The sequence below is a fragment of the Ictalurus furcatus genome, chromosome 26 (genome assembly GCF_023375685.1).
Source record: "Ictalurus furcatus strain D&B chromosome 26, Billie_1.0, whole genome shotgun sequence".
NCBI classification, from domain to species: domain Eukaryota; kingdom Metazoa; phylum Chordata; class Actinopteri; order Siluriformes; family Ictaluridae; genus Ictalurus; species Ictalurus furcatus.
In genome coordinates this window covers 15,029,616-15,056,085 of record NC_071280.1, presented here as the reverse complement: position 1 = coordinate 15,056,085, position 26,470 = coordinate 15,029,616, and the positions used below count along the sequence as shown (strand labels likewise).

The 26,470-nt window shown below is 40.7% G+C and overlaps 1 protein-coding gene across 1 annotated transcript; it reads right to left on the bottom strand.

The window, feature by feature from the left end:
- Positions 1–1,030: 1,030 nt before the first annotated feature.
- Positions 1,031–26,470, bottom strand: pudp (pseudouridine 5'-phosphatase). Its single transcript, XM_053615692.1, has 4 exons — positions 26,335–26,470; positions 23,813–24,031; positions 22,811–23,040; positions 1,031–2,513 (listed from the first exon to the last, which is right to left on the bottom strand). The coding sequence occupies exons 1-4, from the start codon at positions 26,456–26,458 to the stop codon at positions 2,337–2,339; spliced, it is 750 nt and encodes a 249-aa protein (XP_053471667.1). The 5' UTR covers positions 26,459–26,470; the 3' UTR covers positions 1,031–2,336.

Sequence of the window (26,470 nt, the reverse complement as noted above, 5' to 3'; positions counted from 1 at the left end):
CACTTTATTAGGAACACGTGTACACTTGCACATTCAAGCACTTATGCAATCAGCCAATCATGTGCGCAGGTCAATCTCGGCGACTTTGACCGCGGCATGGTTGACGGTGCCAGATTTTGAGGCTGGTTTGAGTATCCCGATTTTTACACAGAAAAGACCAGACAGTCTTTATCTAATCTTCAAAAGTCCATGAGCTTGTGCCCACTGTAGTCTCAGATTCCTGTTCTTAGCTGACCCGAGCGGAACCCGGTGTGGTGTTCTACAATCGAAGCCCATCCACCTCAAGGTTCAACGTGAGATGCTTTTCTGCTCACCACGGTTGTAAAGTGTCTTCATTTGACTTAGTGTAGCCTTGCTGTCAGCTCAAAAAAGTGTGCTCATTCTTCTCTGACCTCTCTCATAAACAAGGTGGCTCCGCCCACTTCTACTCACTGGAGGTTTTCTCTGTAAATTGTTTTGCGAGACTGTTGGGGCGTAAAAATCCAAGGAAATCGCCAGTTTCTGAAATACTCAAACCTGTTGTCGATCTGGCACCAACAACCATGACCATGACCATGGTCAAAGTCACTGAGATCACCTTTATTTCCCCATGATGATGTTCGATGTGAACATTAACTGACGCTTTTACGAGATGGATTGCATTGCTGCCATATGATTGGCTGATTTGATAATTGCATGAAAGAGCAGGGGTAAAGGTGTTCCCGTTCCAGTGGACAGTGAGTGAGATGAATCCGTTATTTGTATCATGGTGTGAGTGTCAGTTTCATTTTTCTTCTCAAACAGGTGATCAAAACAACCCATGGTTCAATTCACACATTTATGAGTTGAGAAAAGCAGTTGTTTAGATGCTCTCCCACGCATCGGCTTCATTTGTCACACCACCTGCTAAGTCCTTTTCTTCACTTTTTTTTTTTTTTTTTGTTGTGTACACAAGCAGTAACATACAAATGCCTCTTTGTTATAACCAGTCTTCTTGTTCTTCTGGTGTGTTATGTGCTTGTTCATCAAACTAACACATGTATTGCAAATGCACTTCATTGTTTCAAACACTCTTCGAGCCAGGACGTTTTGTTCACTTCGTGTTGCAGATCTGTTCTTCATGAAGATACAGATTTTTTGTGCTCCAACCCAAACACACACACACACACACACACACACACACTCAGGCAGCTCTTGCACTTCAAACCCCTGCCTTCAGGTTTCCTGTGCAGAACAGCATGTAAAAGACCCATGGGTAAGAATCACGCTGAAGAACAAGCCTTCCAGAACCCCACCCTCAACCCCCACCTCGTCTTTAAGGATGAGAAGATGAAAGATCCATAACCTACACAGAGTAAAAAAGAGAAGATGGAAATGTGTTTCATCCCTGAGGGTTCTCACAGAGAGAGCAGACAGTGTCTCGGACCCCTCCGAGGGGAGAAGAGCGACGTACAGCAGCCTAACCAAGGTATGAAAGATGCCCGGTCGCTCAGATCCTTTTTATTGGATTACGCTGCATGGAACTTTAAAATGTCTTTGGCATTTTAATAAAACCCTCTGGGTGTTGAAGAGCCGAAAAAGCAGTTTAATGAAAAAAAAAAAAAAAAAAAGAATAAAAATCAAACGAATGAGAATTAGGAATGCTTTGCTACCTGACTTAACAGGAAAAATGGAAACAAGGATAAATGAAACGTTTGATTATGTACATGACGATAATTGAGGATTTACACTGCCTTTGGACAACGTATCATTGATGTGTTAAATATAGAAGTAAACCATTACCGTGACTAATTTAGCAAAGAGGGGGGTAAAGTGCAAGAGGAAAAAAAGGTCGATGTGGCCTAATGGCTTGATTGCGCCTAATTGAGCGGCATAATCAAAATCAGTTTGGGTGCCATTCAAGCCGTCGGCGCTGAGAGCGCATAATGAGTGCGCTGAGAGATCAAGGCTTGTGATTGGCTCACTGAGCTGTACCAATCAGATTACGCTCGCGTTCGATCGAATTTCCAGCAAAGCATAACGAGCACGGCCAAACTACTACACTTTGTTCTGAATCATAATAGACAAACAGAGCATTGTTTTCGTTTTCTTTATATTGATTATGAGATTGAACTGTACGTTGTAAGTGTCTCTTCTTTTCAGTTCATCCCTTGAAACATCTCCAAGTACAAACGAAAATGAAACCTAATACAAGTGTAAGCCTGGTATTAATTACATAGCAAAAAAAAATCACAATGACAAACTCGTCAACAGTGTTTACATGGCTCATAAGAACTGAGCTTGATGCATCTGCTCATAACAGCTTAATACCATTTTAGATCGACCGATTATGAGAAAGCTGAGGCATGAAACGGCGTTTAGTCGTAAGCAGGAAGGCCAAAGAGTTCGGGTCTGAAGTCCTCCATGCTGTCGAGCAGCAGCGTTGCTTCCTTTGTAAGTCTGCGGTCCATGTTCTGATCGGGAATCATGACCACTTGCATGTCAGCCGCCAAGCCTGCTTTCACTCCATTGGGTGCATCTTCGAAAACCAGACACTACAGAGAAAAAGACACGTTTTCACCATTAAGTCAAATTTCTAACGCTTTAACCCTTGACGATCAGTCAGTGGAGTCCAGTCATATTCATTTGGGGCAAACAGAATTTACCAACGGGATGTTTGAAACAGTTTTTGGCTTTAAAACAATGAATATGATCTTTTACGAAAACAGAATAAGGTCCCTGAGTACACATCTTACCCAAAGAACAGTCTGTAGAACAGAATACTTGTAATTTCTCCATATCTGGATTCATGAATATTTCATTTTGACACTTTGCATGTGAGAAAAAAAAAAAAAATCAATATTAAAAATAATTTATTTACTATTTCAGTGCGTGCCAAGAAAAAACTAATAAAATACAAAGCACCCTTTGTTTTTCCTTGATTTTCTTTTTCAAATAAACAAATGAATGCATTGATGAGATTTGGGTTTGAGGTCAAGAGATGAATACGAGACGATGGATCAGAATGTCCCGAAAAAGAAGGAAACCACTGGTTTACTAACAACCAGACATGGAACAGGTCGACCAAGAAAAAAACCCACAGCAGTTGATGACAGAAACATTATGAGAGCTGTGAAAGAAAAAAAACCAACAGTTAGTGGCATCACCAACTACCTCCACAGGGCAGGGGTGAAGTTATCATAAGCCACCATTCAAAGAAGACTTCGAGAGCAGAAATATAGAGAGCATACCACAAGATGGAAATCACCCATGAGCCGTAAGAATCGGAAAAAGCCAGATTGGAATTCGCAAAGAAAGACAGAGATGAGCCACAAAACCCCTGGAACCGAGATTAACCTCTACAAAACTGATGGAAAGAAAAGATCTGCTCATGATCCAAAATATATAAGATCATCTGTGAGACATGTTGGAGGTAGTGCCATGGATTGGGCTTGCATGGTTCTGCTTCCGGAATAGGCTCAGAAATCTTTATAGTTGATGTCCTCGTGATGGTAGCAGCAGAATGAGATCAGAGGTCTACAGAAACATTCTGTCTGCCAATTTACAGAGAAATCCATCCAATCTAATCACGAGGAACTTCATCAGGCAGAAAGACAATGATTCGAAACACACTGCCAACTCAACAAAGGACTTCATCAGGGGGAAAAAGTGGAAGGTTTGAAACCGGCCAAGTCAATAACCAGAGTTTAATCCAGATCAGAAGCATTTCATCTCCTGAAGAGGAACATGAAGGGATAACCCAACCCCCCAACCACCTCCAACCCCACCCCCCAACTGGACGGTGGTGAGTTCAAACCCCAGCACCGCCAAGCCGCCTCTGTTGTGCCCTTGAGCACGGCCCTTAACCCTGAATGTATAAATGAATTGAATGTAAGTCGATCTGGATAAGGTCGTCTGCCAAATACCGTAAATGTATAGCAAAAACAAAAACAAACAGGCCTTGCCATTCCAATACTTTCAGAGGGGACTGTATATTCACTGTGGATGAAATAGCTCTTATTGCTAGAGACGAATAAAATAAAAGTAAAGGATTAAAAGGTACTATAAAAGGTCAGTAAGGTTTCCATGATTGTGTCAAAGTATGCCCTTCATTCATCAACCCAGTTTAGAGAAAGCTTTGAAAAGGCTACCACTGCAGTAAAATACTGAATCTATGTAATTACTCTTAGTGGAAGATCTAAACACATTTACTTTCTGCCCTCTGGTTTCCCTTTCTGGCCTCGTGGTTCTTATATAAACCGGAGTACAAGACGTCATGCCGAGAGTTACCTCTTCGACCCTTCAAGATCCAGATGCCCCATTGTGGCAGTTCAATACGTGCTACAAGTTGCATCTTATAACTCAGCCTCTTGACAGGCAGTCCTGCTGCGAAACTACACACGAGGAGGGTGTGAGTTAACCCAAACTGGAACGAGAAAAATGCTCTAAGGAGTCCTTATAAGATATTGTGCTTCCTTTGTAAGTCACAAGCTGGTTTGTAGAGCGGACACGGAACTGCACTCGGGAAGAATGAAAAAAAAAAGGTCAAATAAATGAACTTATTGGTCTATATGAATGGACTTAATTGCCTTTGTGTGATGTCACACCGAAGTAGAAGCATCCCATATAAAAGGCCAGCGGAAAGGAGGCACACTTCAGAAAAGGAAGCTTCGCTTAATTCTATTGTGTCGAAGGGCCTCGATTAAAACTCCTAATTACACAAAAGAGCACTACGAATGACCTATAATCACCAATTCTCACAGTGTGAGAGCGGAAAAACGTGGGGGAGGGAGAGAAGAAAAACACAAAAGCTCAACATTGTGCAGCAAAAGCTAATATCGGCTTTGCCAGTGTCTGACGTTTGACGTGGAGCAGCATCGCTCTCTTCGTATTAGGGATGGTAAAGGACGACAGGAAAGAGATGGTAATTAGTCACGGCTTCTGTATGAATCAGTGGCAGAATGCGTGTCAATCATGCTGGCAGCTGAGGAGTGAAAAGACAGGGACAGTCACCCAAACACCACTAATTATGACAGCGAGAGCTGTCTCCGAAAAAGACGGTAAAGTCAGAGCTCCAGAGTCAACGAGGCACATATGCAAAACTTCAACAATCAACAGCACCTCAAAGATGGAGACTGGTTTAGGACAAAATTCAATGATTTCACTGACATTAAACATATATAATCAAATAAACTCAGATTATACAGATTTATGGTAAATGGTCTGCACTTATATAGCGCTTTTTTAACTTTAGCGGTTCTACAAAGTGCTTTACACTGTTTCTCATTCACCCACACACTCACACTCACACATACACAGTAGCAGAGCTGCCATGTAAGGCGCTAACTTGCCATCGGGAGCAACGTGAGGTTCAGCGTCTCGCCCAAGGACATTTCGGCACGGGAATCGAACCGCCAACCCTACGATTAGTGGACAACCCGGTCTACCACCTGAGCCACAGCCGCCCTATTTATCTTGTACAGTGGCCCATAAGAGCAAAAATACCCGAACAAAGCAAAAACGCAACTGCAATCAGAAAATGCAACAACAAAACTAAACACAACAACAAAACAAAAACATGAAAACCAATTCAGAAACACAACAGCAAAACAAAAACATGGTAACCAATTCAGAAACACAACAGCAAAACAAAAACATGATAACAAATTCAGAAACACAACAGCAAAACAAAAAAATGAAAACAAATTCAGAAACACAACAGCAAAACAAAAAAATGAAAACAAATTCAGAAACACAACAGCAAAACAAAAACATGATAACAAATTCAGAAACACAACAGCAAAACAAAAACATGATAACAAATTCAGAAACACAACAGCAAAACAAAAACATGGTAACAAATTCAGAAACACAACAACAAAACAAAAACATGATAACAAATTCAGAAACACAACAACAAAACAAAAACATGGTAACAAATTCAGAAACACAACAGCAAAACAAAAACATGATAACAAATTCAGAAACACAACAACAAAACAAAAACATGATAACAAATTCAGAAACACAACAACAAAACAAAAACATGATAACAAATTCAGAAACACAACAGCAAAACAAAAACATGATAACAAATTCAGAAACACAACAACAAAACAAAAACATGATAACAAATTCAGAAACACAACAGCAAAACAAAAACATGATAAATTCAGAAACACAACAGCAAAACAAAAACATGATAACAAATTCAGAAACACAACAGCAAAACAAAAAAATGAAAACAAATTCAGAAACACAACAGCAAAACAAAAAAATGAAAACAAATTCAGAAACACAACAACAAAACAAAAACATGATAAATTCAGAAACACAACAGCAAAACAAAAACATGATAACAAATTCAGAAAACAGCAAATCTTTTTCACTAGGTTAACTAGACTGTAAAAGTTCAATTCTTAAGCCATGTCCAGTCATCAACAAGCATGTGTTTCCGTTTTAAGTTAATGATGTTGTGTTTTAGAATTTGTTTTTAGTTTTGTGGTTATGTTTTTTTTTTACGGATTGTTAATATGTTTTGCACTTACAGGCCACTGTACCCTTATCCTCAAGTACATTAAGTCGGCTCAACGGGTAGCCACCTCACCGCTCCAGAGTCCCTAGCTCAGGTTAAAGCTCATGTTCTCCCAATATCTGATTGTGTTTCCTCCAGGTTCTCCAGTTTCTTCCCACCTTCCAAAACATGCCAGTAGGTGTCTGTAGCGAGCTCTGAGATGGACTTTTGTCCCATTTTTATTTATTCCTACTGTACCTTGCACGCAATGTTCCTGAGACAGACTCTGGATCTATCGCAACCCTTACCTGCCTGAAGCTTCCAGAACTTCTAAAAAGACTTATTTATGGGAGGTATTTTCACCTCTCCTTCAGTATACAATCAGTGTAAGCGTTTGAATGGACGGCTTCCTTCCTGTCTCTCTATACACATTCAAAAGCCCATGCAGAATTATTTAGTGAGTCAGTAAGTATAGTATAGTGTGTGGGTAGACATGAAGTACAAGTGAGGATCTTAAGTTGCTATTGTGGGATGGAAAATGATGCTGCAAAATGCATGTGAAAGTACAGTGCTGTTGCACTCGCCAGTTTCAACCAGTGGAAGTCATTTAAAAGGTAATTCATATACAGAATCACACTCTTATTTTGATAAGATAGAATACAGGGATATAAAATATCTCTGTAAATCTATGTGGTCGGTAACAGACTAACCTCACTCCTTGGAACAGCATGTTTCTATCAAAATCTCAGGGCACAACTTTGAATGAAATCATCTCAATGGATTGACACATTGTGCTTGGTGTTGATTTGTTTACATTCACACCGAGAGTGTCGAAAACAAGGTAGACGTGTGAGACACATCGAGACTGACGTTTAACACTTGATCCTATCTATCTTGTCGACCAGACTCCGCCCACACACACAAGCCTTTAACGCTTACCATGAAGTGCTGGCAGCCGTGTATGATGATACAGACGCGATTTGACACATTAGAGGCCATCTGTGCTCCTGCGCTCTGGGAAAATGTCACATGCCTGATGACCAGTGTGTGTCCCTATGACTTATGGCTCTTTGTGGTGCATAAGGCATGAGCAAACAGCTACGGTGCATAAAACAGTCCACATAATAAAGACACACTCATGTGGGATAACACAACCGAAGAGAAAATACCACGAGTTCTGTCAGGCAGAACAAAAAAAAAATATATCTCATTAAAATTACCTATTCCTGTCAGTGGCAGTGAAGGAAGGCAAGCCGAGAAAACATGGCACAAACTCTCATATGGAGCACTGCATAATGTAGCCCTGGGGAACTGATTTATACATTCACACTTTATGAAGGCATTGCAACTCAGATAAGGCCAGTGAGGACAATCGCATGGTTGTCTGTAACTCTGTAACTCCTTATATCTTCTAATTACTTCTTGAACCGATGGACTAGCTATATTTTTTTAATATATATAAAAATCTGTAAACGACAATCAAAGACAACCATGAGAAAAAAAAAAGAAAGAGGCTTGCTGGGAACCACTTATGCAAGACTGTTTCACTTATGTTTTAATGCTAAGACCACACAGGCTAAGACCACAATACACTTTTTTTTTTTAAACATAATTTTAGTAGCATTAGCAGCTAAACAGTCGTCTACTACCATTACATTATAAAAAAAAAAGTCATAATGTCACATCAGGGCACAGGAAAGTACAACTGGTGGACTCTGTGTATGCGTCATACATATGCCTATAAGCTTTGTGTGTGTTTGTGTGTTTGTCTGTGTATGTGTGTGTGATTTTGTGTGTAAGAGAGAGAGAGAGAGAGAGAGAGAGAGAGAGAGAGAGAGAGGTCTGTAAAGAAGGATGTAAAACCTATTCTCAAGACAATAACAGATTGCACAGGCTGCATTTTTAAAATGATCGCTATGCCTGGGGACAACCCTGAGAGGGGATGGTGTGGAATGGTTTATTATCTGTGCTAAAGTAAAGACAGCACAGAGAGACGAGAGAAAAGAATAAGTCGGTTTATTTAGGCTTCAAGATGTGAACAGATGGCCACTGCATTTAAACACCGTGAGTTAAAACGATCTGGTCTAATATCTGGCCATCACGGCTTCAGTTCCGTCATTTAATACCCAGCTCCCATAAAGCGGGGGAAATCAGGTGGACTCTGGCCGATTTGAAACTGGCTATTCATTCTGAAGATGAGTGGGAAGGCAGTCTGATAATCAGAGGCAATGAAGTCGATTTCCCCTGGTATCATGCCCAGACACCGATACGGTTTTACAGGTGGGTTGTACGAGGCCGCAAAGTCTCATTAATGAAAGCTTGGCCAGTACTTGATGGTGCGGCAAAGATATCATTTATCATGTAGTATTGCAAATGAGTTGCACAAAGGGTTGTATAATGTTGGATTATGGCTAAGGATATAAATATTTTAGCTACACACACAAGTTCTACACAAATTTCGGGGGTTGAGCAGCTCGGAGAACACTGACACTCAACGTCTGCAGAGAGCTCGACGACCACAGCAGAGCATACTTTCATGGCATCGATGAATGTAGTGGTGCAAACAAAGTCAACAGTCCAAAACGCAGACCGGTGAACACAATACACAGATCGAAAGCAAAGCAACCAGGCGCTGCACTTGACTTGTACCTCGCAGATACACATTAGGCCAGGAATACCAAGGCCAAAAATAACGCAAGGAAAGGATGGTCAAAGAAAACCAAGTAAAGAAGGCCAAGAAAAGGAAAAGCAAATATGACCAAGAAAAGGAAGGCCAAGGAAGACCAATGAAAGGAACAACATGGAAGACCAAGGAAAGGAACACTAAATATGGGGGCAGTGGATTACTGATCGGAAGGTCGGGGGTTCAAGCCCCAGCACTGCCAAGCTGCCACTGTTGGGCCCCTGAGCAAGGCCCTTAACTCTCTCTGCTCCAGGGGCGCTGTATCATGGCTGACCGTGCGCTCTGACCCCAACTTCCTGACATGTTGGGGTATGCGAAGAAAATAATTTCACTGTGCATATGTATATGTGATCAATAAAGACTCATTATCATTATGACCAAGAAAAGGAAGGTCAAAGAAAACCAAGAAAAGGAAGGCCAAGGAAAACCAAGAACAAGAAGGCCAAGGAAAGACAATGAAAGGAACACCAAGGAAAACCAAGAACAAGGAGGCTGAGGAAAAACAAGGAAAGGAACGCCAAGGAAAACCAAGGAAAGGAACACCAAGGAAAACCAAGGAAAGGAACACCAAGGAAAATCAAGGAAAGGAACAACATGGAAGACCAAGGAAAGAAGGCAAAAGAAGATCAAAGAAATGGAGGCCAATGAAGTACAAAGAAACATTGCCAAGCTTGGTCTTGTCCTAGATCTGTCACAACCAGCAAACTATGAATAACCAAACCAGAGGTGAACCTCAACATCATTAGCATACCCTGTTGAGTGAATTCCTTGTCTAAACATTCCGTCGCTTTTCCTAACAATTCTCTCAGATGTCTGAGAACACTGGTCAGCACATCCCTAAAGCTTTATTGATCAAGCCATAAATGCAATTTCAGGCTGTTGCACAGTTCCATGCTGAGGAAAAGGGCTTGAGTAACTCATCTTTAAAAGACATTTTACGTTGATATTTGCAGAAAATAAAAAAAATTAAAAAAACATTACCTTCTTTTCCTTAAAAACAAATAGCTAAAAAAAAAAGGGAAGAGCATTGGCATCCTGTATGTTTCAATTAATCTCTCGTCTTATATCTCATTTCCCAGAACTCGGCTGGCCTTTCTCCTAGCTAGATGAGGTTAGGATTTTGATCAATACAGCAAAGCTTCTCAGAAAACACATACACACAAACATACTTGAGTTCTGCAGCCCACACATTTTTCAAGAGGTTGTGAACTCTGTAAAGACTCCCCACTCAAGCTGCAGGTTTGATAAAGTACCCAACAGAGATTTGAGCAGTAAAGCCCGAATGAGGAAAATCCCTCTATTGGGCCGCTGTACAAATAGATGAAAACACACACACACACACGCATATGCTCACACACCTATACAGCTTCTGACAAAATAGTTTCTGAAGGAAACCGACCATAAAAGGACGCATGCCCTTGTGAACTACACAATCATGATTCTGACCTTACTTTAATAGCTTCAGCGATTATACAAACTGCCCACTGAGGTTTCAGTAACAAACAAGTCTTTATATGCCATATAGAAAATATACTGCAACCACAGTTCAGCAAGCCAAATGCTTTAATGTTTATCGGATCAAATACAAAGAGACCCGCTGAATCTCAAGCATGTGCAACAAAGCTGACTGTGTTTCGGTCAGATTCTTGCTCAAATCGCATCATGTCTGCCATAGTTTTATTGCTGATAATGCTAACAAACAGGCTGGTGTGATAAAATGATTCATTTGTCCCTTCACAATCTTAAATAGCCATCATATTTAGTGAGATTTACTCCGATTATATTACATCACCTGACCTGTTAACCACTTTGCATAGGAGTTCTGCAACTGAACGTCGGAGCACACAAGTTATCATTCAAAAACATTAACATTCCAAAATAACTATGTAAATCTAATGGAAGTAACTGGAAAACAGAGTTGTTTGATGGTGCATCACTCCTTGGAACAACCCTACTATCTAATGTCAATCAAATAACATCAATCCTGTTGAGTCTGGGTGTTGTGATTGAGTGTGATGGCTGGCTTGTTTGAACCCAAACACAGCCATCTACCAATTATATCTAGTGTATACTTGTGTGTTCTACAGAATATATTTGTGAAAGTAGATGGACAAAGTAGACCAGAATTGTTTGTGGCAGGTCAGGAATGTAGGTTAAATTTCCCTCGGTGTCCCTGGGGTGCACTGACTCACTGGCTGTTTGTGCGGTTTTCTCAATGTGGTAAAAGGAATCAGAGATGTAACCCCATAGAAACCCAGAACCTCAATCAAGTCCAGACAGGATGTTGAAGGACACTGGGCCTGATGGACTACGCTGCATTTTCACCAAATCTACAAAACACACAATGATGCAAAGTGCACCTGTCTGCATGATAACGTGCATCTGGAGAGAAAAGGGAAAAAAAAACGTGGAAAGGTAATGCAAGAACTGGTGGAGACGTGTGAAAAGCATCTGATTACACATTCCATTCAGTGTAGTAAACACTATACAAATAGTCTTGGCCAAGTTCTGAGAATTAATTTCTTCAACTCTGGTGCTGGTTGTTTTGTTGTTGTTTTTTTCTGTATTTTGTTCACAATTTGGTCAACTGGCACTACTCCACATTCTCCACCCCACACCTCCACAAGCCAGCTCTTCCCTATCAGACAACAGCTACCAACCCCAGAGGGTAAGAGCAAGCGTGTGCTTCCTCTGAGGCACATGAAGCCAGCCTCCTCATCTTTTTGCTGTGTCCAGAGCAGTGTAAGGAACACTTGAAGGAACATGCTATCTGCCCTCTTCTGCATTCATAGACAGCCATGATTGGTGTCACTCTCATTGACAAAGGACAAAGAAGATGCCATCCTTCTCACACAGACAGCAGGGGCAATTTTGCACCCCTCATTCATGGCCACGGGTAGCAGTGGCATTGTCGGGATTTGAACTCACGGTCTCGCATTTTGAGTCTGCGCTGTGCCTCCTCATGTATCCAACTTGTATCCAACCCAAAATCATTAATGCCACATTAATGCAATTAATGCAAAATCATTATTGTCACTTGATTGGAAAATAATCATAACAAAAATACACACCGACCCTCTTTCAGCTGTTAATGTACTGGTATTTCCACAGATGACGATGGAATACAATTCGCTGTCCTTATGAGCGATGGCAGCAGAACGTAGCTCCCACCTGTGTACATGAACTCTCACTCTTCACATTAATCCAAATGGAACCCACCCTTTGCAAAGTGTGGTTCCCTTCAGGCCGTTTTCACCCAGGTGTTGACAAGTTAAAAAAAAAAAGGATGGGGTCCGTTCCCTAGCCTCCGGTCAGAATAGAGATGAACGAGCCCCTGTTCGTTCATTACTCACCTGTGAGCTGGTGCTTCTGTACCTCGGGAAAGAAAGCCTACTTGGTATTCATTATCAGTAACCCTATCTAACATCTTCCCATGAATCAAAAGGAGTCCAGACATCCTCGTTCACACTCTTTGCTCTTACTAATGCTCACGTTGCTAATGCAAACCAGTCAGATGTAGCTAGGTCAATTCTTGGTTTTCTCCGTCCGGATCAGAAGCCACACACCGATCACGCTTGAGAAGTACGCTTGTATAATGATCAGAAATTAAATCTTGATCTAAGGCACCCTTTGAAGAACAAGCTCTCACATTTACGCATGCAAGAACGCAAGCGCAGACCCAGCCATCACGTATGGTATGACCGTAGAAAAATGGAGAAAAATCCACGGTTGTAAGGTGGTGGTTTTTTTTGTTTGTTTTTTTTTTATATTTTGAAATGAGAACACAAGAAACAGGATTTTACTTTATTTACTCATGTTTAACTGTTTCTACTCGCTTCATGACACAAAGCCTGGACATCAAATATTCATGAATCCAAGATATGAAAGAATACCGCAGCCCACTGCAGTACATTTCGACATGAACCGAGCCGACCTGGAAATACAGATGTGCGCTCTAGAGCCTTATTCAGTTTTCATAGAAGACATGATAAAAGTAGGATCAGCATGGGAAGAAATTTTGGCATCTGGAAAAAAAAAAAATCCTGCTGATCTCGTCCTCCTTCCCCACCCCTCTCTCGTTCATTTTAAACGTAGTGATCCCATACGAGCGATCTTTAATCTTCGCGGTAATTCCACTGACACACATCCGGGTCATTCATCGATTAATCCTTCCTCAATTTGAGCCCCAAAATGAATCTGAAACGATGAGAATTAGTCGAATACGACACAGTTTTCTTATAATGACTGTTTTAAAGCTAAATAAATAAATAAATAAAATGTATTTATTTTAAAATTAATTTACATAAAAAAAAAATTTTAAAAAATTGCTCCTGAATGCTTCAATAAATGTGTTAAATTAGGCGTTTGGAAGCAATTTAAAAACTGGTCAATATACAGACCTGGTTAATGTGATCTGTTCTTGGTTTCACTAATGTGAATTTAATTGTATTTTTTTTTTTTTGTAGGTGATACAATAAACAACGCCGGCTTTGATACATAATAAGTGATGGGTTCGGAAATGCTTTTTACAGTTATTACAGATCGTTTACTTCACTTGTGACAAGCATGTCTGATGTTTTGTCTTGTTAAAAGTCCTCACTCTACGAGTTTACATTCGCCATTCTGGAAAGAAAAAAAAAAAACGTCTCGTGTGGGCGGGGCTTAACAGTGATTTACTAGATTTTCATTGACTAGTGAGATTTGGATCGACAGCTCGAGTTTCAAGTTGAGGAGGAGGAGGAGGAGGAGGATGACGATGATGATGACGACGACTCTGATGATTGTGCCGCTCCTGAGAGCTAACCTCAAACGTTAATTACAAACTAGTACACTGACTAAGTAAGTAAGTGTAAACAGTATAACTACACAGAGAACCGCATCCAGAACGCTCTTCAAAATTCACGCCACTGAAGTCTCTACTTCCTGGTCGATCCAAACCTCAGCTGTCCAAACAGCTGTCGATCCAAACCTCACCAACCAAGGAGAGTAGATCGCTGGTAAGCCCCGCCCACCCGTTGGAGTGAACGGTGAACGTTTAACGGTTTGAGTTTATGTTTAAGATGTTTTATCAGGTGGCTTGCATTGTATGATGGAAGACACTATAGTTCTTCCTCTTGATATTTTCGCAAACAGCGATTTTGCAGTCTGCTTTCTTTGATTCGTCATCATTAATTGTGAAATGCATCCAGATCACTGTCATGTCATGTCATGTCATGTCATGTCGTCCGGTCATTACCGTGACAATTAACGCTTATCTTACGTCAAACGGGATCACCTGGTATCTACGCATCCCTAGTGGAAAGCGTTCTCGTGTAAGTACTCGAGACTGCAGAATAATTCAAAGCAGAGGATCTGGCATTAATTATTCAATGGGTTTAAAGAAGGGCTGCTGTCAACATGTCAAATCCTGAAAAACTGTACTGGTTCAAAATCAAGATTCCGGTGAAAGAGATTTCTCTTTAGAGATTTAAATGAGCATAAATTCCAGTGAGCGCGTTAGCGCCGAAAAGGTACGCAAATGCGAAACATTTAATCTATTCTTAACTGCAGCTTGAGGATATGCCAAGTGGTATAAAAGAAGGTTTACAATTTCACACCAACAGTAAGCGAACTGAGAGTGCTAATGGCAGGGGAATGGAGGGAGGAAGTGAGGAAGGCAGGGATGAGGAAAAAGAGAAGGAGGGCATGCTCTGTTGTGTAACTCCAGCTAAGCTCTGAAAAGTGATGCTAAAGATTTTGATAAGAATGCAGTGGAGTGGTGCAGGTGGCAGGATTCATGCTAAGTATTCATGCAAGCCTGCCTTTTATCTCTCTCCCTTTGTCTCCCTTTTTCTCTCTCCATCACGTTCGGCCTCCTTCTGTCATTGTCTGTCACGTCTGCACGACGTGACCAACTCTTTCCTTCTCTCTCTCTCTCTCTCTCTGAGATGTTTCTGCAGACTGAGAGGTGCATGTGCAGTTCACCTGAATTCCCGAGCACCTCATCTTAATAACTTTTTTTTTTTTTTTTAAAGAAAGAAACGAAAAACAAAGCGCTGGAGCTGTACGGGTGCGACACGACGCCTTCTAAGCCAGATGAACAAATGTTTCATGAGCGGCAAGACAAAAAGAGATCCAGGATCAATGGGTTCCGATTATGACTTCAGCCCTCTGGGAGCTTCGCTTGTGCGAGAACCCCCTGGTGAGACACTTAGCTCCTCGCCTAACTACTTTTAAAAAAGAAATCCTTTTATCCGTCTAAATGTCTCGTTTCCGTTCCTCCTGTATCCTCCTCTAGTCTTTTTTGTCTCTTTCTTGTTCTTTCTTCTTTTTTTTTCCATCTACATCTACTATTATTCTTGTCTTTTTCGCTCTTGCTTTCTCATCACATCGATGTGCCAGCGAGGGGCACAACATCATTCACTATTCCTCTGAGCACCATGTGGAGTCTCTCTCTCCTTCTCTCTCTCTCTCTCTATCTCTCTCTCTCTCTCTCTGCACCGCATTTATATCTCATCAGGAGAACCGCAGCACTATTTAACACCTGGCTGCCCATCCTCCTTCCTAGATCTTTAGGAAAGTTCAATCATTTAAGATGATTTATCAAACATTTCAGTCCTGAAGTGGCAGAAAGCAAAATTTGTAGCAGATCTACTGAATTTAAATCAAAATGCTCACAGTGAAAAACATACAAACAAGCAAGTTTGCATAAAGTTTTGATCATAATATAAGGAAGCAATAAAACATGACTGCTATAGGAAAATATTGCTATAATATACAGTAGGAAATCATATAGGAACATTCCTGGGAACATTGTACATGGGGAAAGGAATCCCAGTGCACTTACTTAGGATCAGGAGCATCACGTTAGAACTACAGTGTTGATTGGATCTATGTGTCTAGAAGTGTCATGGTGTAAGGTTTCTTTTTTTTTTTGTATTTACACAAAGTTCTCACCTTGAGGTTTATGAGTAATATAAGGTTGTAGCTTGGGTTACTAACCATGTGTGAGAGAGAGAGAGAGAGAGAGAGAGAGAGAGAGAGAGAGAGAGAGTCATGTAATGGGTTTGAGAAGGATACAAGTGCTGTTAAGAACTTTATTGAAGAGAGAGAGGCAGACAAATCCAAGAACGCAAGGCAAAGCCGTGATCAAAAACAAATGAGGAGTCAGGCGATTGGCAAACGGGCATAAACTGGACTTAGTCAAGAATCAAGAAACAAGGACGAGAACAGGGTCAAAACCATGAAACGAAAAAAATGAGGGTCAAAAGGCTTGGTGCGGTACAGATACTCGATACCTCGTGCTGAACAAAGACACGTGAGGGGTTTAAATAATGAACGTAATCAACCGTAAAACAAAAAAACAGCTGTGAATAATGATGACACGTGAGAGAGACAACCAATAAGAAGACAGGGGCAGAGACAAGACATAAACCATAACAAAACACGAGTGTCAAAAGTAAACAAAGTCAAAGTCGATGAAAATCCAGAAGCGTGCGCTGTCACGCTCCGGGCAGTGCATGTGCACTGAATGCTTCAACACTTAGCACGAGGGGAAACGAGAGAGACAGAGAGAGAGAGAGAGACAGAGAGAGAGAGAGAGAGAGAGAGAGAGAGAGAGAAGGAGAGAACTTGTTTTATAAGAAACAAAAATGCATTTAAATTGTTTTTTAACATAATAAAAGCACTCTAATTCTGCAAATCTATGAACCTGAATTCATAATGGGGTTCAGCTGGACTAGACACAACCAGACCTGATTACTGCAAATCCTGTTCAATCAAATCAACACTTAAATAGAACTTTTTCAACAGCATGAAGTAGGGCTGCACAATTAATCGGATATCGATCACGATTACGATTCTGACTGCCCACGATTAAATGAACATGATCGACTGTGATATTAACATTTAAATTTCGTCCTCCGTGAATAGAAAACTCCGCTGCAGATCAAATCAAGCGCTTCCTACACTTACAGCCGATCGCCATAGAGTGGCGCAGGGATGACGTCATTTTGTAATGCCAAAACCAGCAAACGGAGTTAGCGTTTTAGCGCCAGCTTCGCTGCGCGCTCCAGCACTTTGCACGAGGGGAAATCATGAAACTAACATGATGCTAAATTGCACTACAGAGGTTGTCGGGACATTAAACATCATCACGCCGAACAGGAAAAACTCTGCAGATAAACTCAGGGCTCTACAGTGCGATCATTTCACTCTTGATTGAAAAGTATTTTGTGCAACTGTGAATAAATATTTATTCGCAGCGGTATGAGTGAACTGTTCGGAGTTGTATAATACAATCGGAATAAAAACTACAGGAAGTCCAAAATGCATCTACACCGCGCAACAGTTACTTTCACACCGCTTTTCATCACCTCAGTAAACCGAAGAAGTGTGTAAATACTGCAGAGAAGCCATTATGATGAAGAGAGTAACTCTGTACATCATCTGCTTCTCTCAACTCTCCGATCTCACAAACCGCCATCTTTTATTGATCCCGCAAAATGGCCTGAACTTTCACCTGCTCGAGTAGACACAGAGGCTTTGCGTGGAGTAATTAATAATAATGCTAATGCTACAAGGTGGGTTTAATTCAAACTTCTTTATTAAATAATTCATCACCTATCATAATCAAGAGTAGCAACTGTTCGGTCTGTAAACATGCAGTACGCTGCTGCTCTCCTTCACTAACTCTAATTCACTTCATTTAAACTCACGGTTGCCAGATATCACTAGAAAAGTCATCTCCAGTTTCCATGTTTTGATTTAATCCCCCCCGAAACACAACATTATCAGCTGAAATGGACACTGTACTGGGGGAACCGATCTAAAAGGAACAACTGATAAACAAACAAACAGAAAACTAATAAAATGTAAAGACCAAAAATGTGCTTAGTTATAAATAAATAATTTTATATAAAAATAGATATTATAATAACTTCATAAAATATAAATAAAATGAGAAATGAAATAATGTGTAATTACTATGGGTTGCATTTAATATCAATTTGACATTAAGCTTAGTTCGCTATCTCCTTAGAAAGCTATTAGCCTTTTTCCTAATATGGATCATGCTTGTGTTAGTCTACTTTTAATTAGGACTCTGTGTTGTTTAAGATATTTTAAAATAAATATTTTGTGCTTGTTTATTTATCAATTAACCAACGGTATTTATCATTGCTATTATTTTAATTTAATTAACAGTGACCATGAGCAGAGAGCTTAGATTTAACTGTTTATGACCTCCTGATTAAAGTTTCAATAAAAAAAGACTGGTATCTGGATCGGTTTCGGTCGTAAAAATCCTGATCGGTGCATCCCTTAATGAACACCATTAAACTAAAGTTCTTTGCAATGGACTCACCCAATCACATCCTATATGAGATTATTCAGATATATACACAATATACACAGAGCGGTTCGAGAACTGACTCCAGCCCAGAACCATGACAGTGGAAAATGTCTAATAGTGTAGCTTTAAATATATTTAAGAGGAGCAGACTTCAAACAGTGAACATTGAGGTTTAATGTATTCGTTTACGAGGTGGAACAGGTTAACCGTTGTTTTTTGCATACCGTCTGTAAAATTAACTGAAAATGTTAAATTTAGTTTATCAGAAGGCAAATTAATGTGTCTTGGCTCACAATATGTTCCTAAATTCTGTCATAATTGTCCAGCTCAAGTTTTCTCATGCCTACTTATATTTACTTATATTGTGGCACATTAACGTTACCATCTCTAAAAAAAATAAAAATAAAAAATGTTAAAAAAAAACACAAAACACAACAAAAACCCTAAACTTCAACTATAATTAGGAGCACAAGTGCTCCTAAAAGAAATTGTCTTGCGTCTCTCCTCCTGTAAACACTGTTAAAGATTTGTACATTAGCAGGAATGTAGCACAACATGGAGGTGAAAGCAGCAACGGTCGGTTTATTTAAATGTGAAAGTGCAATCCATGGAAGAGTGGTGAGGTGAAAACCACTGCTAACCCAGAAGAACATTAAGGCTCGTCTGAATTTTGCCAAAACACTCCTTTATGATCCTCAAACCTTTTGGGAGAATGTTCTGTGGACTGATGAGTCGAAAGTGAAACTGTTTAGAAGGCACGTTACATCTAGCATAACCCAAACAAAAAGATCATCATACCTACGATCAAGCATGGTGGAGGAAGTGTAATGATGTGAGGATGCTTTGCTGCTTCAGGGCCTGGGCAATAATTTAGGTTAACATGAATTATCTACCAGAAAATCCTAAAGGAGGTTGTCTGGTCTTCAGTCCGTAAGTTGAAACTCAAGCGCAAATGGATTACGCAGCAAGACGATGATCCAAAGCATAGGACTAAGTCCTAGTCCTAGAAGTAAATGAAAGACTGATCTCCAGTTATCGGAAGCAGTTTGGTTGCAGTTATAAGATCTAAAACTATGTACTATGAGATATAAACAAAAACAGAAGAAATCAGATACTTTTTCACAGCACTGTACGTAAGAAGTAAAATCTTAAAATCTTGGATCTTGAAATGTTAGGTGAAATTCTTCCTCACACCTTTTATCGTTAACGCTTTGTGTTTGCTTTATTAACTGATCATGTTGGTGAAGATATTTGAAACTGTAGACACATGGATTGAACATCCCAGTTTTAAAAATTGTTATTTTTTCCCCCAGGAATCAGTGTCAAGGTAAACATTTAGTAAAACCAGGATCTCTCTCTCTCTCTCTCAATAAGTATATTGTTCTTACACACATCTACACACACGCACACACACACACACACTCTTTCACAGTACAACTTGAGAGGCGTTCACCTACGCACAAGACTCATTAATGGCAGAAAGAAGTGGTCTAAAGAGGGTTACAAATTTTTTTTTATCGAGTTCATGACGACAGTGCGCACTGCCACAAAAGCAATAAAACCTACGCAATTAATGGAGACGAAATGAACGATTTGCCCAAACGCCTGTTGACCAAGAACATTATCAACTTACAGAACTACACGGTGTGCGACTGGTTCCTCTCTCACAGTCCTATCTTCATTATTCACTACAGGTATGCCTTATGGGTTCTGTGCTTCATGAAGAGGTTCTTTGAAAAGGAAAACGTTTGTAATGTTCTACACAGAACATTTTAAGCCTTCTCTCCAGACTTTGACTGTGGCATGGTTGTTGTTGCCACATGAGCTGGTTTGAGTATTTCAGAAACTGCTGATTCTGGAAAAAAATTAATAAATCATCCAGCGAACGGCAATTCTGATGAAGAAAACGTCTTGTGATGATAGAGGTATGAGGAGACTTCTTGAAGATGACAGGAAGGCTACAGTAACTCCGAAAGCCTGAGTGTAGTTGGCTAGTTTAGCCTGAGAGTAGTTGGCTAGTTTAGCCTGAGAGTAGTTGGCTAGTTTAGCCTGAGTGTAGTTGGCTAGTTTAGCCTGAGTGTAGTTGGCTAGTTCAGCCTGAGAGTAGTTGGCTAGTTGAGCCTGACAGTAGTTGGCTAGTTCAGCCTGAGTGTAGTTGGCTAGTTTAGCCTGAGAGTAGTTGGCTAGTTTAGCCTGAGAGTAGTTGGCTAGTTCAGCCTGAGTGTAGTTGGCTAGTTTAGCCTGAGTGTAGTTGGCTAGTTCAGCCTGAGTGTAGTTGGCTAGTTTAGCCTGAGAGTAGTTGGCTAGTTTAGCCTGAGAGTAGTTGGCTAGTTCAGCCTGAGTGTAGTTGGCTAGTTTAGCCTGAGAGTAGTTGGCTAGTTTAGCCTGAGAGTAGTTGGCTAGTTCAGCCTGAGTGTAGTTGGCTAGTTTAGCCTGAGTGTAGTTGGCTAGTTCAGCCTGAGTGTAGTTGGCTAGTTTAGCCTGAGAGTAGTTGGCTAGTTTAGCCTGAGTGTAGTTGGCTAGTTCAGCCTGAGTGTAGTTGGCTAGTTGAGCCTGACAGTAGTTGGCTAGTTCAGCCTGAGTGTAGGTGGCTAGTTTAGCCTGAGAGTAGTTGGCTAGTTTAGCCTGAGTGTAGTTGGCTAGTTCAGCCTGAGTGTAGTTGGCTAGTTGAGCCTGACAGTAGTTGGCTAGTTCAGCCTGACAGTAGTTGGCTAGTTCAGCCTGAGTGTAGGTGGCTAGTTTAGCCTGAATGGTCTGAATGGTCACAGATTTCACTCTGTAACCTGTAATCTGTGTTCTGGAAGTGAAAGACTGAAGTTTTAAATTGAAAAATGAGAAAGTAGCACTGTATTAAAAACAGAAATGAGGATCCTGAAAGGATTTAGTCATACAGAAAGCTCATGTCTTAGCATAGCACTACGTAATTTGTCTTGCATGGTAATGAAAATAACTTAGCAATAGTTAAGTAGACAACTTTAAAAGTGTTAGCTTAGCAATATGTCGGGAAAACACAGTTTGTTTGAACACCTCAAATTACCCAATTCTGAGAGAGAGAAGAAAATGCTGGCAGATATTATCCTCTGATCACAATGTTGTCGTGCAGATGAAGGTTGATTTATGTGTGTTACTATGATATAATTATAATAAAGACAGCGAGAGAGAGAGAGAGAGAGAGAGAGAGAGAGAGAGAGAGAGAGAGTTTGACATTACTGTTACAGTTATTGCTCTGTGTTTCTCCTCTCCCTGTGGCGAATACTCCTTCTTTTTTTTTTATTAGGTTTTACAGCATTGTAAACTGAAACGTGTGTCTTGTTAATCCCCATCTGCAGATGACTTTCCTGTCAGACTTCCTTAGCGCATTTATACAAGGCAATTAAACAGAAAAATGGGAGGCTTTGAGTAGAATAAATCTGCTAGGGTTTTATTTTATTATTTTTTTTTCCTGTAGATTCCCTCTCAGCTACCCGTGTACTGGGCTAAATTAAACAACTCTACCATTTGATTTTAACCAATTACCTTCAACAAACTCTGCTGCTGTGTTTGAAAATGCAGTGTTTATATAAAATGGTGGGTTAATTATTACAGATGAGACCATGAGAATAAAATCAGTTGTACTTGTGCCGTGGAATACAGTAATTAGAAAAAGTAAACCTGTTCAATTTGACCAAATGTAGACTAAACAGTCAAAAACAAGTTGGACTTGCTGCTAAATATCTCTATAATCAAGTCACATTTCTTAGTCTCTTAGCCAATGCCATGTGAGAGAAATTATAGACATATGACATGAGACGAAGAGATACATTTACAGTGCAAAAGTTTGCACCCCCCATGGTTTTTAAAGAGGAATGTTTGGATTGTCCAAATATACACCGTGACAAACAAATGCAAGAGACACAATGGCAATTATTCAGGAACGATGAACGCAATATTATCTGTTCGGAAAACTTCTGACTCTTACACAGTACTGAGGTCTGAGATGTCAAAAAATGTTCAGAAAACCTCACCCTATAAAGAGTTATATTCGGCTTCAACAATTATATGTTTTTCTTTGTTATATAACAAGTTTTTAATCTGTTTATTATTAGGTTTAGAATCATGTCACGCAACTGCTAAACAAAGTCCTGTGAATTATCTGTTACCATAGAAACAACAATGTATTAGAATGAGCGTATACATCGTTATAAACCTGCTATTCGTCTTGGAGACGGAAGTACTTGTCAGAGCTGCTGTGATGGAAAATGAATCACCACATTGTGACGGATTGGAATGAATAATTCTGCAAGGCTGTGGTATAAACTGGAAATGACAGTCGTGAATGTCTTACCTGTTCTGGGTTCGCTGGGGGGTCAAACCTGCTGGCACACACCAAGAACGAGTCAGGCTGAGGCTTTCCATTCTTCACTTCTGGGTCATCTCCGAGAACGACATGGTTGAACAGGCTGAAGAAGTCTTTATGGCGGCTTGTCTTCATCTGGAAGGTCACGCCGGCCGAGCTGGTAGCCACGGCGATGGGGATTTTGTGCTTATGGAGATGTGTGACCAGCTTCTCCACACCTGGTCATTGAAATGGAAATACGGCCTGTTAGAACAGAGTCGGTCAGGACGGAGACCCAAGGGCCATAACAGGTGGCGTCCGATTGGATTTACACTTCAAGTTGGAAACGGTCACGTAATTAGAAGCGCTCCTTGACCCGTGCTTTATTATCCTGAACACTGAACTGATGAAGATGGCTTTTTAAGAGGCGCCACATTACTTTGTTCTGCTCGAATGTGCATGGACTACACATTACCCTATACCAGGCACAGGCTCCCATTATTATTTTTTTCTGCTGTGAAATTAATGCTCGGCGAACAAAAGGTAAAATGAGCTAGCTCTGGGGTGCCTGCCCAGATCGTAGCGAAAGGTCACAGTGGTTGCTCGAGCTCAGAGGCGCTCTGCATAATGCGCACTGCTTTATCAAAAGTTAGTTAAGCGCTAATTAAGAAAGCACGAGCGCTAGAATCAGCGATTGTCATGACCTTTCGCAATTACTTCAGCAGCGTCTCTCTCTCTCTGATCACGCTGGTTTTACAGTCATTCATCAAATGCAAGTTTCTCAGCATATATAACTGCAAAGCGGTGGATGCAGTCCTGGAAGCAAGACGGAAGAAAGACCACATCGCATTGACATTACGTTTACATTTATTCATTTTCGTGCAAAGCGACTTACAAGTGAGGCCAGTACAAGCATCTAGCTGATGGTTAAAGGTCTCGCTCAAGTGGCTAAAAATAGCTCTCTGGTTGACCAGGGATTTAAACTCACAACCGAAATCTCCTGTAAAGTACCTGGCATCAGCGAAGCGGAGGGGAAAAGACGTTCCTGTATTGTTCTGCTCTCTTCCAGCAGCTCCTCGCTCGTCATGGGCAGTTCCAGAGAGTCTCGGATGATCCTGGCCGCGTCCAACGCCTTCTTTCCCATCACTGTGGATTTGACCTCCCATGTGTACGTCTTCCCAAACCGATCACAGATCTCCTGGAAAGAGACCGTGTACAACCTCTCTGTATCTGCACAGTAAGAGAAACAGATAGTCGATAAACCTCGCCAACGGTTGTAAGAGACAAGGTCTCAAGGAGGAAATAAAATGTAGTCCAGGCATGCAGCGTTTCTCACGGAGGATCCCATCGCTCCTGTACACTTTTCTGGCCACAAACTTCAGGATCAAGAGGGTTGAAATCTGACTTGTTATTCACACGTAACTACAGACATTCAACAAGAAAACAAACGCTGATCTTTTCTGCGCAAGAGAGAGTCACTGAATTAAAAAGAGTTTATAGCATCGTGTCTTTAAAGGTGGTTTAGGAGTTTTGTCTGAAACAGTGAGCAGGGAGTAAGACTATGCTACTATAACTGGAGACGTATTAGATCTCTTTAACAACATTATTTCAAAATAGAGACTAGCGACAAATCTAGCGACATTTGTTGCACAGACGTTAATGAATGTCCCAATGACCAATCACTGATCACTACTGTTCCCAAGATCAATCACTGATCTCCACTGATCCCAACAATCACTTAACCATTGTTCCCAAAGATCAATCACTTATCACTATTATTCCCAAGACTCAACACTGATCAACATGGTTCTTAACAACCAATCACTGATTACCATTTTTGCCAACTACTCACTGACCACCATTGTTTCCAACGACCAATCACTGATCAGCATGGTTCCTAACAACCAATCACTGATCAGCATGTTTCCTAACAACCAATCACTGATCAGCATGTTTCCTATCAACCAATCACTGATTACCACTGTTCCCAATAACTAATCATTGACCACCATTTATCCCAACAGCCAATCACTGATCAGTATGGTTCCTAACAATCCAATCACTGATTACCATTGTTGCCAACAACTAATCACTGACCACCATTGTTCCCAACGACCAATCACTGATCAGCATGGTTCCTATCAACCAATCACTGATCAGCATGGTTCCTAACAACCAATCACTGACCACAATTGTTCCAAAGACCAAAACTCATCAGCATGGTTCCTAACGACCAATCACTGATTACCACTGTTCCCAATAACTAATAATTGACCACATTGATCCCAACAACCAATCACTGACTCATTTTTTCCCCCTTTGTTTTAAACTCTCTCCTTGGTGATATTTACCAGTAACAAAAGCAAGTCACTTTTACCAAAACCATTTTCCTTGGTGTATATTTCCTGACTACTCACTGCCAGTGTTTATTTATGTCTGCCTTCTTGATAGCCATGATAATATTTTGTCAATATATATTTTGCAAATTTATAAAAATAGTATATGCTGATAAAACTCTATTCTATTTAAAGTGTCTTAAGTGAAAAAAAAAAAAAACCTTCTTTATGTAACACCATTTGATGAGCAAATGGCCGTGACGACTCTACTAACATACGAATTATTCTGAGATGTCATCCGGCGACTTCTAGCAACTTTCAGGGCATGCATTAGATACTTCCCCCTGAAAAGACTTAGCAGCCCTGCTGAGATGAAATATCCACATACACCAGGTACTGCACCAAAGGTTCTCCTCTCGCCCCCTCAAACCCATCGATCACTGGTTATATTACTTTTGTGCCTCACTGAAGCAGTTTTTGGAAAATGGCCCAGGCGAGGGCAAGACCCCAGTGACAGGACACGCAACTGCACTCCAGGCACACGACTTTACTCCGTGTGCCACCCAGAGCCCGAATGAAATACAATTATTATACACGCTGGTCACAAGGGCACATGTACAGTCTGAGGGCAAAATGGCAGAGGTGCAATTGCCTGCCCTGTAGCACACTTCTATTGCATATGTGATGTGCTAATCTGGTCTAACACTCTCTCTCTCTCTCTCTCTCTCTCTCACACACACACACACACACACATACACACACACATACACACACACATGTTAACCTGGGAAGTGTTCAATGGGACTAATTTAGCAAGACTAGAATCCAGTACAGAAATTCAAAAGTCTCAAGGCGTAACCCAATATTGATTCCTAACATTATCTAGTACACTAGATAAGGTGGTAAAGCCATTACGTCATACGCAATGCTGTGTGCGTATACAGGAAGTAGTGCACGTCAAAGGCGGAAGTGTTCAGCTGAACATTGATCTGTCAAACGAGGCCAGGGAGCAAACATTTTAGGTGTATATACAATGTAAACTAAAAAGTAGTATTTTGGAAGTGATGCCGGCACTTACGTCATAACTATTAGTGTTTGTTTATTCGTTTGAATGGACGTGCCCATTTATTTACAGCTAAACAAGAGAAGCCGGTAACCCACGAAAACTCTTCTCGAGTAAATAAACACATCACCCACCTAACAACAACCCGTCCATGTCGAAAAGCACATGCGAGACCGGTTTATAAGATGCCATTGGAAAACAGTAACCTTGTTTTTCACGCACACAACTATAAGCTGTTCTTATCATATACAAGCTCATAGGAAAGGCGAG